General features: G+C 35.0%; 7 protein-coding genes across 7 annotated transcripts; 5 read left to right on the top strand and 2 right to left on the bottom strand.

The window, feature by feature from the left end:
* Positions 1-76: 76 nt before the first annotated feature.
* Positions 77-3505, top strand: AC631_02000 (uncharacterized protein; the record flags this gene model as incomplete). The annotated part of the gene is made up of 1 exon (XM_015610830.1): positions 77-3505. The coding sequence occupies one exon, from the start codon at positions 77-79 to the stop codon at positions 3503-3505; it is 3429 nt and encodes a 1142-aa protein (XP_015468366.1).
* Positions 3506-3744: 239 nt separating this feature from the next.
* On the top strand, positions 3745-5016 carry AC631_01999 (tRNA dihydrouridine synthase; the record flags this gene model as incomplete). Its single annotated transcript, XM_015610829.1, has 1 exon — positions 3745-5016. The coding sequence occupies one exon, from the start codon at positions 3745-3747 to the stop codon at positions 5014-5016; it is 1272 nt and encodes a 423-aa protein (XP_015468365.1).
* Positions 5017-5242: 226 nt separating this feature from the next.
* AC631_01998 (palmitoyl-(protein) hydrolase) lies at positions 5243-5941 on the top strand (the record flags this gene model as incomplete). Its single annotated transcript, XM_015610828.1, has 1 exon — positions 5243-5941. One exon carries the CDS (start codon positions 5243-5245, stop codon positions 5939-5941), a length of 699 nt encoding a protein of 232 aa, XP_015468364.1.
* A 297-nt stretch (positions 5942-6238) lies between these two features.
* On the top strand, positions 6239-11374 carry AC631_01997 (uncharacterized protein; the record flags this gene model as incomplete). Its single annotated transcript, XM_015610827.1, has 1 exon — positions 6239-11374. One exon carries the CDS (start codon positions 6239-6241, stop codon positions 11372-11374), a length of 5136 nt encoding a protein of 1711 aa, XP_015468363.1.
* Positions 11375-11546: 172 nt separating this feature from the next.
* AC631_01996 (uncharacterized protein) lies at positions 11547-13355 on the top strand (the record flags this gene model as incomplete). Its single annotated transcript, XM_015610826.1, has 1 exon — positions 11547-13355. The coding sequence occupies one exon, from the start codon at positions 11547-11549 to the stop codon at positions 13353-13355; it is 1809 nt and encodes a 602-aa protein (XP_015468362.1).
* A 63-nt stretch (positions 13356-13418) lies between these two features.
* On the bottom strand, positions 13419-14468 carry AC631_01995 (RNA-binding ATPase activator; the record flags this gene model as incomplete). Its single annotated transcript, XM_015610825.1, has 1 exon — positions 13419-14468. One exon carries the CDS (start codon positions 14466-14468, stop codon positions 13419-13421), a length of 1050 nt encoding a protein of 349 aa, XP_015468361.1.
* Positions 14469-14911: 443 nt separating this feature from the next.
* AC631_01994 (lipid-binding protein) lies at positions 14912-15277 on the bottom strand (the record flags this gene model as incomplete). The annotated part of the gene is made up of 1 exon (XM_015610824.1): positions 14912-15277. The coding sequence occupies one exon, from the start codon at positions 15275-15277 to the stop codon at positions 14912-14914; it is 366 nt and encodes a 121-aa protein (XP_015468360.1).
* Between the last annotated feature and the right edge of the window lie 272 nt (positions 15278-15549).

The raw sequence follows: 15549 nt of genomic DNA, 5'->3' as shown, positions 1-15549 counted from the left end.
TAATTTGGTAAACAGGAATATTAATATTGAGTATAAAAGTTGTTGGTTGATAGTTTAAGGATAAACTAGACGTATAATGGATACGCAGAGAAGTTCAACCTCAAGTAATAAGTCGCCAAGTTCATCGGCATCCACTCCACAATTAGCAGCAGGATTAATACCAGGTGCTACTCAGCCGATACCAAAGAAGTCACAGCAGATTAAAACAGATAAACCAAGGCCGCATATATGCTCAATATGTACTAGGGCTTTTGCGAGATTGGAACACTTGAAGAGACATGAGAGGTCGCATACGAACGAAAAGCCGTTTCAATGTGCTGTTTGCGGACGATGCTTTGCTAGAAGAGATTTGGTGTTGAGACACCAACAGAAGTTGCATGGAAGTTTGCCTAATATCATGCGCCGGGGTTCGTCGAAGGACGTGGACATTAACGAACACGTTATTGTGTTGACCAACAATACTGATGCAAACGCACCACTTCCATCATCGATGAACCAGGACGGATCGTTAGCATTACCGAACGGGATAAATACGGTGTCCCCAGGGCAATCGCAACTTTTTTCACCTCCAAAAAGCAATGAATATGGGGGAGCGAATAATGCGAATGCTAATAGTAATGCGAACCAAAATAACTACAACCAGACCCAGCAAGGACAACTTCGGACTTCTTTATTTAACCACCTTAATTCTTATACCTTGAAGTCACAAAGCTTGGGCACTAACCAGTATTCTGGTACTAGCAATAACGGAACTGTAATACCGTCGCCGATTCCCACAAACTCGAGTCACAATACACCTCCTAATATAGCCCAACAGAATACGAGCTCTTCACTCCCAAACGTTACTCAACAACCATCGCCCCAGGCTGGTGATTCGCCTAACAAGCAATCAAAGCAATATCATCATATTCCCCCACATTTACGTCAACAACAATCTCAGTATCGCCATGCGTCATTCTCGGCGTCCTCAGCAACGTCATATACTAATGTAAAGGATTCTATTAATATTCTGCAAAATAACACCATCGCTGAAGCACCAGAGCACGTAGAGTTTGCTACTCCTCAGTTATCGGCAATTGATTTGCATTCGAAACGATTATTGTCCGAGTTAGATTTGCATTCATTGGGTCTTGATATTGAAAATATAGACAGCCTTGATCTAGGACATAACTCACATCATCCAGCCTTCAACCATTTAGCTCATAATGCAAATCGAGCTTCAAAACACAATCCAAAGGATACACCACAATACGCAGAACAGGACGTGATAGCTGCACATCAGTTTCAAAACCCAAATCACCCACATCATATTAAAGGCACAACTCCTATAGAACCTGAAATGTACGCACCAAATGACCCTGCTATGGTACAGCATATGCTACAAATGAATGGTCTTAATAGCGAAGCAAGTTTTGAAAATTTGCCTAGCATATCTAAATATGGCCGTTATGAATTTTCTTTGAATAATGCAGTAATACAGGAAAAGCAGAAGAGAAAGGGCAACCCTATTACGGCCAATTCTACAGACCACAAAAGAATGAAAAGTAATCTTGATATACAGACTGACAATGACTGGTTGGAAGATATGATTAATGCTCCTTCTGCATCTACATTCTTTCCGGCATCATATCATACTGGATTTGATGATTCTGGCGATTTATTACCTGGCCTGATTGATGATATTTCTTCATTATTTAGAGCAAGACAGGTTGACTTAAAGCAAATCAGTCCTCCAAATTCTAAAATCCAAGAAGACAATGAATCTGATATCAATATTGCCTTTACTATAAATGATTCACAATCCAATTTCATAACTGAAGAATTGCGTAATCGTATCATTTTAGTAGGCAACTTATCAAATTTACAATTTCCTCCATTAGAAGAGTTAAATTCATATATGAAATTATATGAGAAAGAATTCAATAAGTTCTTTCCATTCGTTCATCTACCATCCTTAAAAAACCCAAGGGTTGATTTTTTTGAAAAGATTCCATTATTACTTGCAATGGGAGCCATAGGTGCATTGTATTCTTATCGAGATACTAATTCTTTACTTTTATTCAATCTATCAAAATCGCAAATTCAAAAGTTTTTTGAAAAAGAGGTTACAACGAACCATTTGGAGTTAAAAAAGATACCACTTATGGTACATCAATGCTTAGTACTACATATTTTTATTGCTATGTTTTTGAATGAACCAGATATGGTTGATATTACGTCGAAACAAATGAAATCAATGGTGGGCTTAATTAAATCAACAGACTTTAATAAACCTTTAGAAAGATTATTAGTTCCACCATCTCTGCTTGATAAGACAGATCCAGGCAGTGTTCAAAGTAATTTTGATTATTTTATAATGGCTCAATCAAGGATTCGTACCCTTAATTGTTTCTATATGCTTGAAGTATTTAGAACTTCATTAATACGGTTACCAATACAGTTTTCTGCGTCGAATGTTAATTGTGGTACTCATTGTTTAACGGAGAATTTATGGAGAAGTAATGATGCAAGCCAATGGGTTAATCAATTAGCTAACAACACTCAACCATTGATTGATTTGAGTAATGGAGAATCATTGCAGTCTATTATTGGTGACTTAAACAATCACCACTATGATACGAAAATGTCGTTCTATGGCTTGTTATCATTATTGATGTATATACACGAACAAATTCATGAAGAAGTATTGAAGAATAAACTGTTCAATTCTACTTTATGGAGATTAAACTCAAGACCACGGTTGGAATCTCTTATTAAGTCGTGGGAGTCAATTTTTGTTAAAAACGGTGGGATCCTAGTTGTTAACAACAATAATAATCATTTGCTAAATGCCCATAATGAATTCAAAATTATTTTACCACTTTATTCACTTGCAAAAATTAAAATAAATATGAGCTTGACTCCAATAATGGAAAGGGTATTGTACAAAGATTGGAATGGTATGAATGAAGCCATTTTCTCATTTGATAACGATAGAGACGCATTGAAAGAATGTGTCATGCACTCTATCGAAATCTTATCGTTATGGACTCACAATGTTGCCATAGTTGACGATTCAAAACGTACGTCTTTAAGAACGCCAGTATTTTTTGTCACATGTGTATTTGCATCAATAATGATTATTTCTCATTACTTGTATTCTATGGAAGAATCAAAGGCTCAAAGTTTAAGTCCATCAGACAAGAGTGCCTGGATAAAATGTGAAAATGCATTACAGGCGGCTGAAAAGGTGTTACCTCCTGTCGGTAATACTAAGAACTATTCTGAGTTCTTAAAAAAGCAATTTGGTGGAGTGTCACTGCCTGAAATTAATACTACAAAGAAATTGATATCATCAAATTCTGACGAAAGCTCAATCATTACATCAATTAAGAAGACCAACTTATCCGTTAAAAGTTTATATTTGGGCTTGCATATGTTGGCAGATACATCCATTTGGCCCTTGGCAATGGGATTTGCTGAAGCACTTAAAAATAGAGCGACATATATCACAAATCGTAAATAGATTGATATAATTTGCATAATTATTTATTATACTATAATGTTTTGTAGTCACGAGCGCTACTATCAAATAAAAAAATTTAAAAAAAAAAAAAATTTAAAAAGAAATTGCAAATATCTATTCAATAATATATCTAAGTAGTCGGATATTTTCAAGTGATCAAAGTGACTTTCTTCAAAACTTATATTACAGGAGCTTTGAAAAAGATCTCTTCTGGAGCCAAAAAGTATAAAATTGGAAATATGACTGTGGAAACTAAGATGAAAGGTCGTCAATTATATGATGCAATCGGCCAGCCTAAGACAATTGTAGCACCAATGGTTGACCAATCTGAATTAGCATGGAGAATATTATCAAGAAGGTACGGTGCTGATTTATGTTACACTCCAATGTTTCATGCACGTTTATTTGCAAATGAAGAAAAATACCGTAATAACATGTGGTCAGAACTAGATGGAGACAAAGAGAAGGATAGACCTTTGATAGTTCAGTTTTGTGCCAATGATCCGGATTATTTGTTGAAAGCAGCTAAATTTGTAGAAGATAAATGTGATGCGGTTGACTTGAATTTGGGGTGTCCCCAGGGGATCGCCAAAAAGGGGAACTATGGGGCTTTTTTAATGGACGATTGGGATTTGGTTTATAAATTGATAAAGAACTTACATGATAACTTGAAGTGTCCTGTTACTGCGAAAATAAGAGTTTATGACGACTGGGAAAAATCGTTGGAATATGCCAAACTTGTCTTAAGTGCGGGGGCACAATTCATCACAATCCATGGAAGAACTAGAGATATGAAAGGTCAGGCAACTGGCTTAGCAAATTGGGAAATATTGAGGTATTTAAGAGATAACTTACCTAAGGATCAGGTTTTTTTTGCTAATGGTAATGTATTATATCCATCTGATCTTGAAAGGTGTACTGAAGCTGTTAATTGTGATGCTGTTATGTCAGCCGAAGGTAACTTGTACAACCCGGGAGTTTTCTGGACAAAATCAGATGACATAGATAAACAATTTGCTAGGGTTGACAAGATGTTAAGGGAATACTTTGAGATTGTTAAAAGCTGTCCTGGCGAAGCATCTAGACATTCGATGAAAGCTCATTTTTTTAAATTATTGCATGCATTTTTATGTGAACACACAGAATTAAGACCGGTTATTGGAAGAACAAGTGTTCATGCTAGCTTTGACGACTGGGAAGTTATTGTAGTTAAGGTCGAAGAAATTGTCGCCAAAATATACGAGCAACCGAATATTGACGAGCTTGACAAAATCACGGTGGGAGAAATTCAGAGCTGGGGTGGAGCATATAAAACCATTCCTTATTGGAGATGCCAGCCATATTTCAGAAAAGTTAATGGTGAGAAGCAAAATACAAGGGTATTAAAAGTCGCTGCGGATAAAAACCAAAAGAATGTTGTTGAACAGGCCCCAAAAGAAATCCCTGGTAAAAGAAAGGCTGAGAGCGAACTACAAGTCGATGACAGAAAGAGGATAGACACAACTGCATAACAAACCGTATATATAAGTCATATAAATTGTATAATAAGTATTTAACATATCTTATAATACATATACTGCATACAATAAACACATAGAAAATGCTCTCTTCGTTATTTGATCTAAACCATATATTCTTCCTTTAATCTTCATAATTTTTCTTCGTAACTTTTTGATTGTTTTATTTCTAGTAATAGTCTGGAATATAAGTAACTGGATACTTCTGACTTCAAGCAAAATGTCTCAATTAATTCCTGCTGTTAGAGTTGCTGCTACTATTAAACCGGCCAAAGGTGCAATTATCTTTGTCCACGGATTAGGTGATAGTGGTGCTGGATGGTCATGGTTTCCACAATTGGCCAAACAAAGTAGTATTATTAAAAACTGTGATTCTATTAACTATGTGTTCCCAAATGCTCCTCTGATGCCAATTACAGCAAATGGGGGATATGTTATGCCAGGGTGGTTTGATATTTATGAATTCGGTAACCCGGATGCCAAACAAGATGTCGATGGTTTTTATAAGAGTTGTGAAACTTTGAAAAATCTCATTAAGGAACAGGTTGAAACCCACAATATACCAGCAGACAATATTATAATAGGTGGATTTTCGCAAGGAGCAGCAGTTTCTTTAGCCACCGTTGCGTTGTTGGATTTCAAGATTGGAGGAGTAGTAGCTTTGTCCGGTTTCGCTCCACTTAAAGATAGCATTTCTCAAAAAATGACCAAAGCTAACTTAGAAACCCCAATATTCCAAGGTCATGGTACTGCTGACCCTATTATTAACTATAACTATGGTAAACAAACTAGTGAACTATTCCAAAAGTTAGGATTTTCAAAGCTTAAATTTCACACATATCCAGGAGTTGCACACAGTGCAAGTGAAGAAGAATTGGCAGAGGCCATGAAATTTATTGACGATGTACTCAATAAATAGATATAAAGAGCCCCTATAGAGAATAGATTTATACTTCTTTTTTTTGTTTTACTTTGACTACAAAAAAACAGGACCTTGTTTATAAATCATTAGAGCATCATATATCGTTATATAGTATATATAGATTATATTAACAGTCCATGTAATTAGGCTGAACAATTGTTCACAAGTGCTTGGTCTACTACGAATGCAAAAAGGCTATATGGTCAATTTTGTGCGACAATCAACACGTAGTATTTCTCCAGTTCAAATATATTTCTACAGTTATCGGATTCGAATATAACCTAGGAGAGAGAGATGGATCCTGGTAAAAAACTGAACGGTATCTTGAAAGTGATTCCTTCTTTTGGTTTTAAAAAAACGGATATGTCTCAATTATCATCGAAAGACAAGAGATATGTTCAACAGGTTGAAAAAGCACTCGCATCGTTCGATTCACTTGAAGAATGGGCAGACTACATTGCATTCTTATCTAGGTTACAGAAGTCGTTACAATTGAGTGACGACAATAAGGCGACTCATACATTGCCAGGGATTGTCTATTCCCATCAAATAGCGAACAAATTATCGCTTTGTTTGTCTTCAAAATTGCCAAATGGAGTGCATCAAAAAGCATTGAGCTTATACGAAGATATTTTTCGTGCCCTCTCTACAAAAGCATTGAACGAAGAACTATCTATATGGCTACCAGGGTTGTTACCTGTATTATCGTTTTGTTCGCTTCAGATTAAGCCACAATTATTGAAGTTATATAAAGAGCATATATTGGCAAATGTTTCAACAAGTAACTTACGAATAGTATGTAAGCCGTTGATATTGAGTTTACTACCTGGACTTGATGATGAGAATTCAGAATTATTTACCGATGTTTTGGACTTGATGGATTTATTGAAAAAGAAACTCAACAATGATTCTCATTTCTGGCAAAGCATGTTTTTATCAATTATCAGTAATCCCGAAAAAAGACTTGGGGCTCTTTGCTGGTGTAATAAGAGGTTGCCAGTATTTCAGTCAATTGTGTCAGAAGATAATACAACAAAATTTTCCGATGAAGCACAAGCCTGCCTTACTCCAGATTCTGGTCTTCTTATCAGGGCATTTGCTACATCTATTAACTCAGTAACGAATTTCAATCCTGCTAGTGATATTATAGTTATTCGTGGATTTTTTGATTTGCTTTTAACCCATTTGCCTCTTAACAGCAAAGTTTTACATGAAATGATTTTTAATAAAGATAAGGAAATGTTGATGATGGCCTGTTGTAGAGTGACATTAAGAAAGGATATGAGTTTGAACAGACGGCTATGGAATTGGCTCTTGGGGCCTGAAAATGAACATCATAATACTGATATGCCAAACGAATTATCTCGTGCTAAATATTTTCAAGATTATGGCTTGGAATCCTTAACATCTGGACTACTTAAGATCATTGAAGGTTCAAAATACAGTAGTAATCAAAAAGTTGATGCTATAAGAATTTCGTTATCTTTGATAATGGATAAATGGGAAATATGTCACACGGTTACTGATAAACTATTTTTGCCAATTATGAAAACATGTTTTCAAGAATGTTGTCGTCAGCAAAATAAGAATGAATCAAATATAATATTAAATTCTACGCAGACATTTTTTGATGGTGTAGAAGCTTCTTATATTTGGAAGAATCTCATATCTTTGATGCTAGATGGGTATAATGAAAAACCCGATCTTATTCATTTCATTTTGAATAATTTTGACTTCAATGAAGAGGAAATGGTAACAACGCATGTACCAATTGCAATTTTGGTTCTACTTAGAAGTGGAATTTATAGTTTGAAGTGGCTCGATGTCCTTGAAAACCTTGTTACTTTAATCCCTCAAAGAACGTTCACTTCAATTGTTGAAGATGATCACTTAAAGAACTATTCAAAAGATGAAATCATGTCCTTAGTAATAGATTATTACAATGCATTAACCAACGATGAGTCTACGAAATTTCCTATTCCACTGTCTGCATTTTCGTCTTTGATAATAAATTCACTTGAAGAATTATATATAAAGAATTTGGACAATCCAGAATGTTCATTGCGGTTGTGTTCTTTATTTTGTGAAATTTTATATGCAATTCCTAATGATAATAAAGATATTGCTTGGTCAAATAAGCCAATCGTGAAAAAGATGCTTGAACAACAGGTGACGAATGAGCAGACAAGTCAAGCAGACAAGCAAAAAAATTTACTAATTGCATTCAGTTTGACCAAAATGCTCAATCACATATCCGATAATTTATCTCCAATTGAAAAGGCTAAATTACTCAAGATAATTTTATCTAATTTGTGGACATCGTTAGTATCACCATATCCGGCGAATTATCAGGTCGAGACTGTGAAATGTATTTTTGATCTCGAAATAAGTTGCCCAAATTATCACATAACTGCAGGTATTTTGAGGCTTCTATTGCAATCTCCTATTAATGAACGAGTACGAGCATTTTCCGTTTTATGGATTCATTCTAATTCGTTCAACGACTCAAACGCAGTATTAGCGAGACCCTTGCAATTATTGTTAGATGATATTCAAGATGAGGATAATGAAAACTCGATGTCAGTTATCAATTTTATTGCGTATGTGTTTAAGAGTGGCTCGGGTAATAGATTATTAAAATTAGTCACTAGTCCTTTATTAAGTTTTGAATTCATGAATGTTGATACAAAAGAGTTGGGTTGTGAAGATGATTTGGCTCAGTTTGCGTACCATTTAAATACAATTTTGAATCTAATCAGGACTAATGGTAAGCCAGTGAAGGATGCATTCAATACCGAATTAGCTGTGATGGATAATAGTGCTAAACTAAAAATCATTAAATCAAATGATTGGGATATATCTACTTATAAATCCTTAATATTTTATGTGATTGAGAAGTTCTTTAGTTTGAAGCTTAGTAAAGATATTAGAAACGATGCTGCTACAGTGAGCAGTTATTTCAAGAATATAAATATCAGTCTTCAATTGCTTTCTAATCTAGTTACTGGGAATGAACCAGATTTTGCCAGCAAATTCCATATGCTTATAGAGACGTGTTCTTATTACACGAACCTTTCGGATAAGAAGTTATATGAAAGCGAATTGATTGAGAATAAATTTTTGAAGTGCATTCTCCATTTTTTGAAGATAGCACAGGACTTGAAGATAAATCTAAATTTGCTTCACATTGAGGATGAAGGGAAAGATCCATTGATTGTAAGATTCATAATTCAAGGAATTGAAAAATCGCAGACTTCCCTTTTATTAGAGAGCTGGATGTCCCTTTTAACAAGATCATTATATTTGTTTAATGAGTCTGTGTTTAGTGTAATACTTACTTTGAACGATGCTATTATTAAGAAGATTGATTCATATTTCAAAACAATCAAGAGCTATGATCACTTTGATCAACTATCCGATATCGAAGCATCAATAGGTGTTCTAATTTCAGGCCTAGAAGATTTACTTTCTATTAGTCACAGCTATTTGTTGACCTCTAATATGAGGGCAAATAATGATAAGATTAATAGTAACAGTGATTCAGGATTTTTTGGAAATGTCATACAAGGCGTTTTTCAATTGGAATCCCCTGCTTTCCGTTCTACGGAACAAAACAAGCTTTACTCCATTTTATTATCATTTCAAGATGCCTCAAAACTATCCTTCCTGATTTGGGTTTGGGCAGATAGAAAGCCCCAGATAAATACAGATGCAGTTGCAGAAAAATCTTTAACATATTTGGCTCATAAGCTAAAATTTAAGACAAGAAAATTCCTAGAAACTTTAGTGGAATTGGAAAGACAGGAAGTAATAGAGACATTAATTAAGTATGACAATGCATCATCTGCAACCATAAAATTATTACATGTTCTAGATGGTGGTAGACCGCAAGTTTCTTTACCACATATATGGAACTCTATCATTTCGAGATGCCACGCTTCAGTTTTAGAAGAGTCTCAGGTATCTTCATTAACAACGAATATTTCAGCCAAAGAGTTATCTAGGTTTTTGGTGGACTATGTGGAAACAATTGATAATGACTCTATATCTGATATCTGGAATCCAACTATTCTATTCTTCAGAGAAGTAATATCATATTCTGCACATTTTAGTGAAGTCTTATCTGATTTTTTAAAAGTTATTAAAACCTTGTCACTAAAACTTAATTCATCAAAATTTGGAGAACAGAAGAAGAACAAGAAAGAATTGGCTGACCTATTCCTCAAATTATTGACTACTTCTGTGAGCTCAAAGAATAAGGGGTTTTCAGCAATAGAAACAAGCCAGAATGATGAGGAAGACAAGACGAATGAAGGTTCAGCACCCGCTGAACACCCCCTTGCATCCGAAGATGAACTATTTGATGCACTTTCTGCTATCCTTGAATACTTAGATGACATTATGCAAGATTCAGATAGAGCGTCTTCTTGTATCAACACCATTATTGCTAATTTAGTATCGCCGCAAATCAAACCCAAACGTATTCATGAAATTCCGTCGAAAACCTTAGCTTTAATGGAATTAATTGGTAAATACCACCCAAATAAGTCCTGGAAGTCATTAATTTCGGATTCTTTTATGGATAACAGCTTCTTTAATGTAAGTGAAACTAGATTGAATCAATGGAAGCCAATAATCAGCAGTTGGATTTCGTGTGAGAGGGATAAAATAGGGGATCTAGTAATGAAGATTACCCCTTCAGTGCTGTCTACGTCAAGTAATATTTTTGTGTGGAATGAAAATTCAGAAGTTGAAAGTAAACGGTACGTCATACGGAGAATAAGCTTTTTGATAATTTGTCAACCTGATGATTACTTCTTACCTAATTTAGATGATATATTCGGCAGAATTACGTATTCTTTGGATACATTATGCCCTGTTTCGTATAGAACAGAGATAACAAGGTTGATTCGAGTTTTAGTTCTCAAGTTCAGTGAGTTGCATTTACTCCCACATTGGATTACCATAAATCATGAGTTGATAAATATCTTCGAATTCCTTAAGGAAAAGCCACTAAAAGAATTAATATCCTTGACATTCGAAGAAGTGAATCTTATCCTAAGTGGATGCAAGTTGTTGGACCAACTATTATTATTAAAATATGATGAGTTCAATTTAAACGAATGGCTTTTTATTTCATCAAACGCAGATGTTGCTGACAGTGGAGCCAAAACTTCTCTATTTGCAATTATTGACAAAATTGCGACTGAAAATGATGTAGCGTTATCCAAAGAAGCTACAATCAGGATTGAGCAGCCTAATGAGGAAATGATTCCTTTACTTTACGGTGTGAAGAATATCAAATCGATTTCTAGCCTAAGATCTTTCTTTGACTCATTAAGTCTTATAAATTACGAAAGAACGTATAATTTATTCGAAGTTAACATTAATGCTTGTATAGAAGATGCCATCAATGATCTAATTGTTTGAACGGGTAATCATAAATATGCCTTAATTAGAGTATATAATAGACTAATCAAAATATGACTGCAGATTGTGTTTTACTATTTCGCGTTTAACATCAAATATCTAAACAATCGTAAATATTATTGAAAATTATTGACTGATATTGTTACATGAATGCTCCCATAGTAGCGTTATAATGTCTGCAACTTTAAGGTCGTTTGATTTGGACAGTGATTCAATTGCTTTTCAAAAAATAAGGAGTCCAAAATTGAGGAGTTTAGACAAGCGCGATCATATTGATTCTGGTTTTAATGGGAATGGGCAGTTTGAAGATGACATAGAATTTGATGATACACGTATGGAAATCGATGATATGAAACCAAATCATTCTTTTAACAACGAGAATATATCTAATAATAGACAGAGTGGACAAGATAGCTTTCATCAGCGTGATTATGTGATACGGGACACGACGACCAAGGTTCCGTTGAAAGATAGTCCCCACACATCAAACGTAAATCGGATCACAAATAAAGCATCTACTCCTGATACGCTTGATAGAATCAATAGATATCGTTCAAAAAATGGGACTCCATTGAAATTACCTCCTTTGACCTCGAACCAGTTTTCTGACAGTGATAACGAGAACCCATCTCTACGGATTGAAGAAAAAGCAGAAGATAGTCTTATAAAACACAGAAAACTCATATCTGACGACAATAAATTCTCACCTGGAAGCACACGGATATCATTAAGAAAGGCAGGACGTGATACGACAAATGAACATAGCATTGTGAGTCCCACGAAATCGATGAATAGATCAACAAATGAAGCAATTATTACTCCACCTTCTAATTTGAAGGTACGGCCGTTCATTTTTGGATCTACATCCAAAAAGCTGCCCTCTACTTCGTTTTCTAGAAAGGCCCTGCCAGAACAGTTTAGAAACACCCAGGTTTCTGGCAATAGAAATGACGCAGATATTGAATTTGATTCTTCTGACGTTGATGGTGAAGAAGAGAATCATGGAGCAACAAGAGGAAAGCTTTTATCTAGTACGTCAAGATTCAATGCTTCAATTTCAAATCAGATATCAAAGCCCTCTGGTGTAGCCCAAAATATTCAAATAAACAACCATGACAAAGAACGAAGCATTGAATTGAGAGAAAAATTAGCACATGAGCAATACATACCGCAGGTGAGTCCCACAATCGGAAGCAAATATGAAGACGTTGGAGATACCGGTGATAGGGAGGCTGATCAGAAAGAGAAATATGGTGATATTTCCAGAGCCGAAATTTTGGAAAAAATTAATAGCACAATAAATTCGTTGATGGAAAAGGATAAATTTGCAAGCTCTCCTTCTAAAGCAAATCAGGAGGATGTTTTGCCTCAGAATATCGAAAAAGAAATAGTTGATGCTGAGTCGTCAGATGAAGGACCTGAAGAAATAATCAATGAATTAGACTCATTTTTTTCAGGGAATAAATCTAATATAGGAAATCAGAGAGCTTCATCCTTCAACCATAGATCACCTTCAAAAATTTTCTCAGAGAAAACTGAAACTAATTCATTAAACCAACCTTCCAAATCAACTCCAATACGAACTCATTATTCAAGGTTATCAGGTAAATACGCTAGGCAGATATTGCATAGAAGAAAAAGCGAAAACGTTTCAGCTATAGAAAATCCGGATCCAGCTATTTTGGAAGATTCAAATGATACCTCTCTGAATCCAGAATGGCCAACAAGTAAGTGGTTGAAGCTAAACAAGGTATTACAACTGGGAAAAATAGCTAAAACAGACATCATTAATAGCGAAGTATTAATTCAAAAATTAGGATGTTCTTCGAGGCATGAATTAAAACAGAGGGTGGAGTTTTTAATTCAGTTCAATGATTCTAAAAAAGTTAGAAAGCCAAAAAGAAGAGTGGTTAGTAGTACGAAGAAAAATAATATTGGCTCGAAATCTTCCAAGTCTGAAAAGAGATTTCAAATTATATAGATTGTAAATTTAGTGTTATATTAATGTATTATTATGTATATCGAAAAGTAATTACTCCTGTAACTAAAAAACTTTAGACAAGACGTCATTCAATTTCTCATTTGGTTTAGATTTATACTTTAACTCGTCATCTGCGTCAGCTCTAGTACTTGCTAATTTACGTTGTTTTAAATTCCGCCTAATATCAGATTCTTCATTATTTGTATTGTCGGCACCCAGCTCTGCTTGTCTTGCCTTACGTTTATTTTGCATATTGTTGATCATTTTCGACCTTTCCACATTGTTAATGAAACTCTTGTTCAACTTTTGCTGTTGGGATAATTCCATTGATAACTTAGCTTGTCTGATTTCATTCTCCTTAGCTATTTGTTGTGTTAAGTCGAACCACTTGAATCCAGAAAGATATTTTATATTTATTATATCATCATAGTAATATGAAGTCTTCTTGCCTCCAAGTTTATTACCGTTCAATGTTGCAGCACATAACTTTGCGTCTTTTTTATTGATGAACTCTACCCATCCAGCAGTATAATTTTTCTTTTTATTTCCCCCATATTTGACTCTCTTTGCGTATGTGGTATTATCCTCTGGCTTCAAAAATAAACGATCGATTTTTCCAAATCTTGATAATACAGAACGTAATTTTGCTGGTTTCATATATGGTGGAATTTTAGACAAGTAGCATACCCCTGTTTTCTTGATCTTCTTCTGCTCCTTAGCAAGCTGTTCTGGTGTCAATTTCTCTAAGCTTATATTCTTAGTCATTTTTCCACTACCAAGCAACTCGTCTTCGTCTAGTATATCAGCATTTGCCGATAATTCTTCTTCTTCTTCGTCATTGAAATCTTCTTCGTCTTCACTTTCTTCATTTTTAAAATTATCTACATGACTAGCCTTTTTCAGAACATTAAATACCTTGCCTTCTTCTTCTTCGTCTTCATCATCATCAAAATCATCCAAATCACTTTCATTTTGGATCACCCGACTCTTGGAATTTGTGATTTTTGAGTGTTCTGTGTCACTCAAGTCATCTCCAGAGTTGGAATCCAGATCTTTTATGCCAAAAGATGAACCGATTATATCCTTCTTCGCTCCTTTCTTATTAGGACCCATGATTGTTACGTATATAATGCCTATAAGTACTAATCTATCATACAATTTGAGATGAGCTTCAAAAAAATTAACTATGGTCGTGTTTGTACCGAAATATTCAAATGCCCTGATAGTATGGGAAGATAGAGTAGATAAGGTACACATAAGATAGACAGGCATGGGTTCTACGACGAAAAATGCCATGTAATTGAACAGCCCAAGTCAATTGAAGAAGCAGACTTTAAATTTTATAAGTTGTCTGCTTAGAAGTTCGATCAAGACATAACATAGATTCAGCTTTGCAATAACTCCATACTCCAGACTTCAGACGCTAGACCCCAACTACACACGTATAAAACATCTTAGAAACTACAAGTTGACTATTAAGCAAAGCATAATTTTTATTAATAAATCAAACTATTAAATATATAGAATTGAAACAAGTAAATTAACACCTAGTCAATCTATTTCTTGGTGACATCATCAGCAGCCTTCTTAGCACCTTCAGCACCACCAGTTACAACACCAGAAATGTATTCAGCAGCGTTGGCAGCTTGTTCCTTAGCAGCTTCAACGTATTCACCAACGGTGTCAGCTAAAGTGGCTTGGTCCTTGTTGACAGCTTCCTTAGCATCGTCGTGACCAGCTTGAACCTTGTCAGAGACGGTTTGACCAAAAGACTTTTGGTTGTCTGGGGTGTTCTTACCAGCAAATTCATCAACCTTGTCAGTGACGGTTTCCTTGGTCTTTTCTAAAGTGCTCTTTTGAGATTCTGGAGTAACAGCTTCAGAAATCTTGTCGGAAACGTTCTTTCTACCTAAGTCAGACATTTTGATATTATTATGTTATTAGTGGTTCTCTATTAAATTAAACACTTAATGTTAATAATTAAGAATTTCGAATTGGTTATTTCAACACGTATTTCCCCATATTTATAAACCTCAATTCATTGCCGAACACATACGTCCAACGACTAATATTGCTATCGAATATTCTGGATACATATGGCTCTCTGCCAGCTATACACCACTTTTGTCGCGGCATCTGTCACCTTATCACAATAGAATTCCCTAATTAGGTCAGGTTCCATGTGTACTTGATC

This window comes from Debaryomyces fabryi (assembly GCF_001447935.2).
Source record: "Debaryomyces fabryi strain CBS 789 chromosome Unknown contig00031, whole genome shotgun sequence".
Classification (NCBI taxonomy): domain Eukaryota; kingdom Fungi; phylum Ascomycota; class Pichiomycetes; order Serinales; family Debaryomycetaceae; genus Debaryomyces; species Debaryomyces fabryi.
This window is presented reverse-complemented; position numbering and strand designations above follow the sequence as displayed.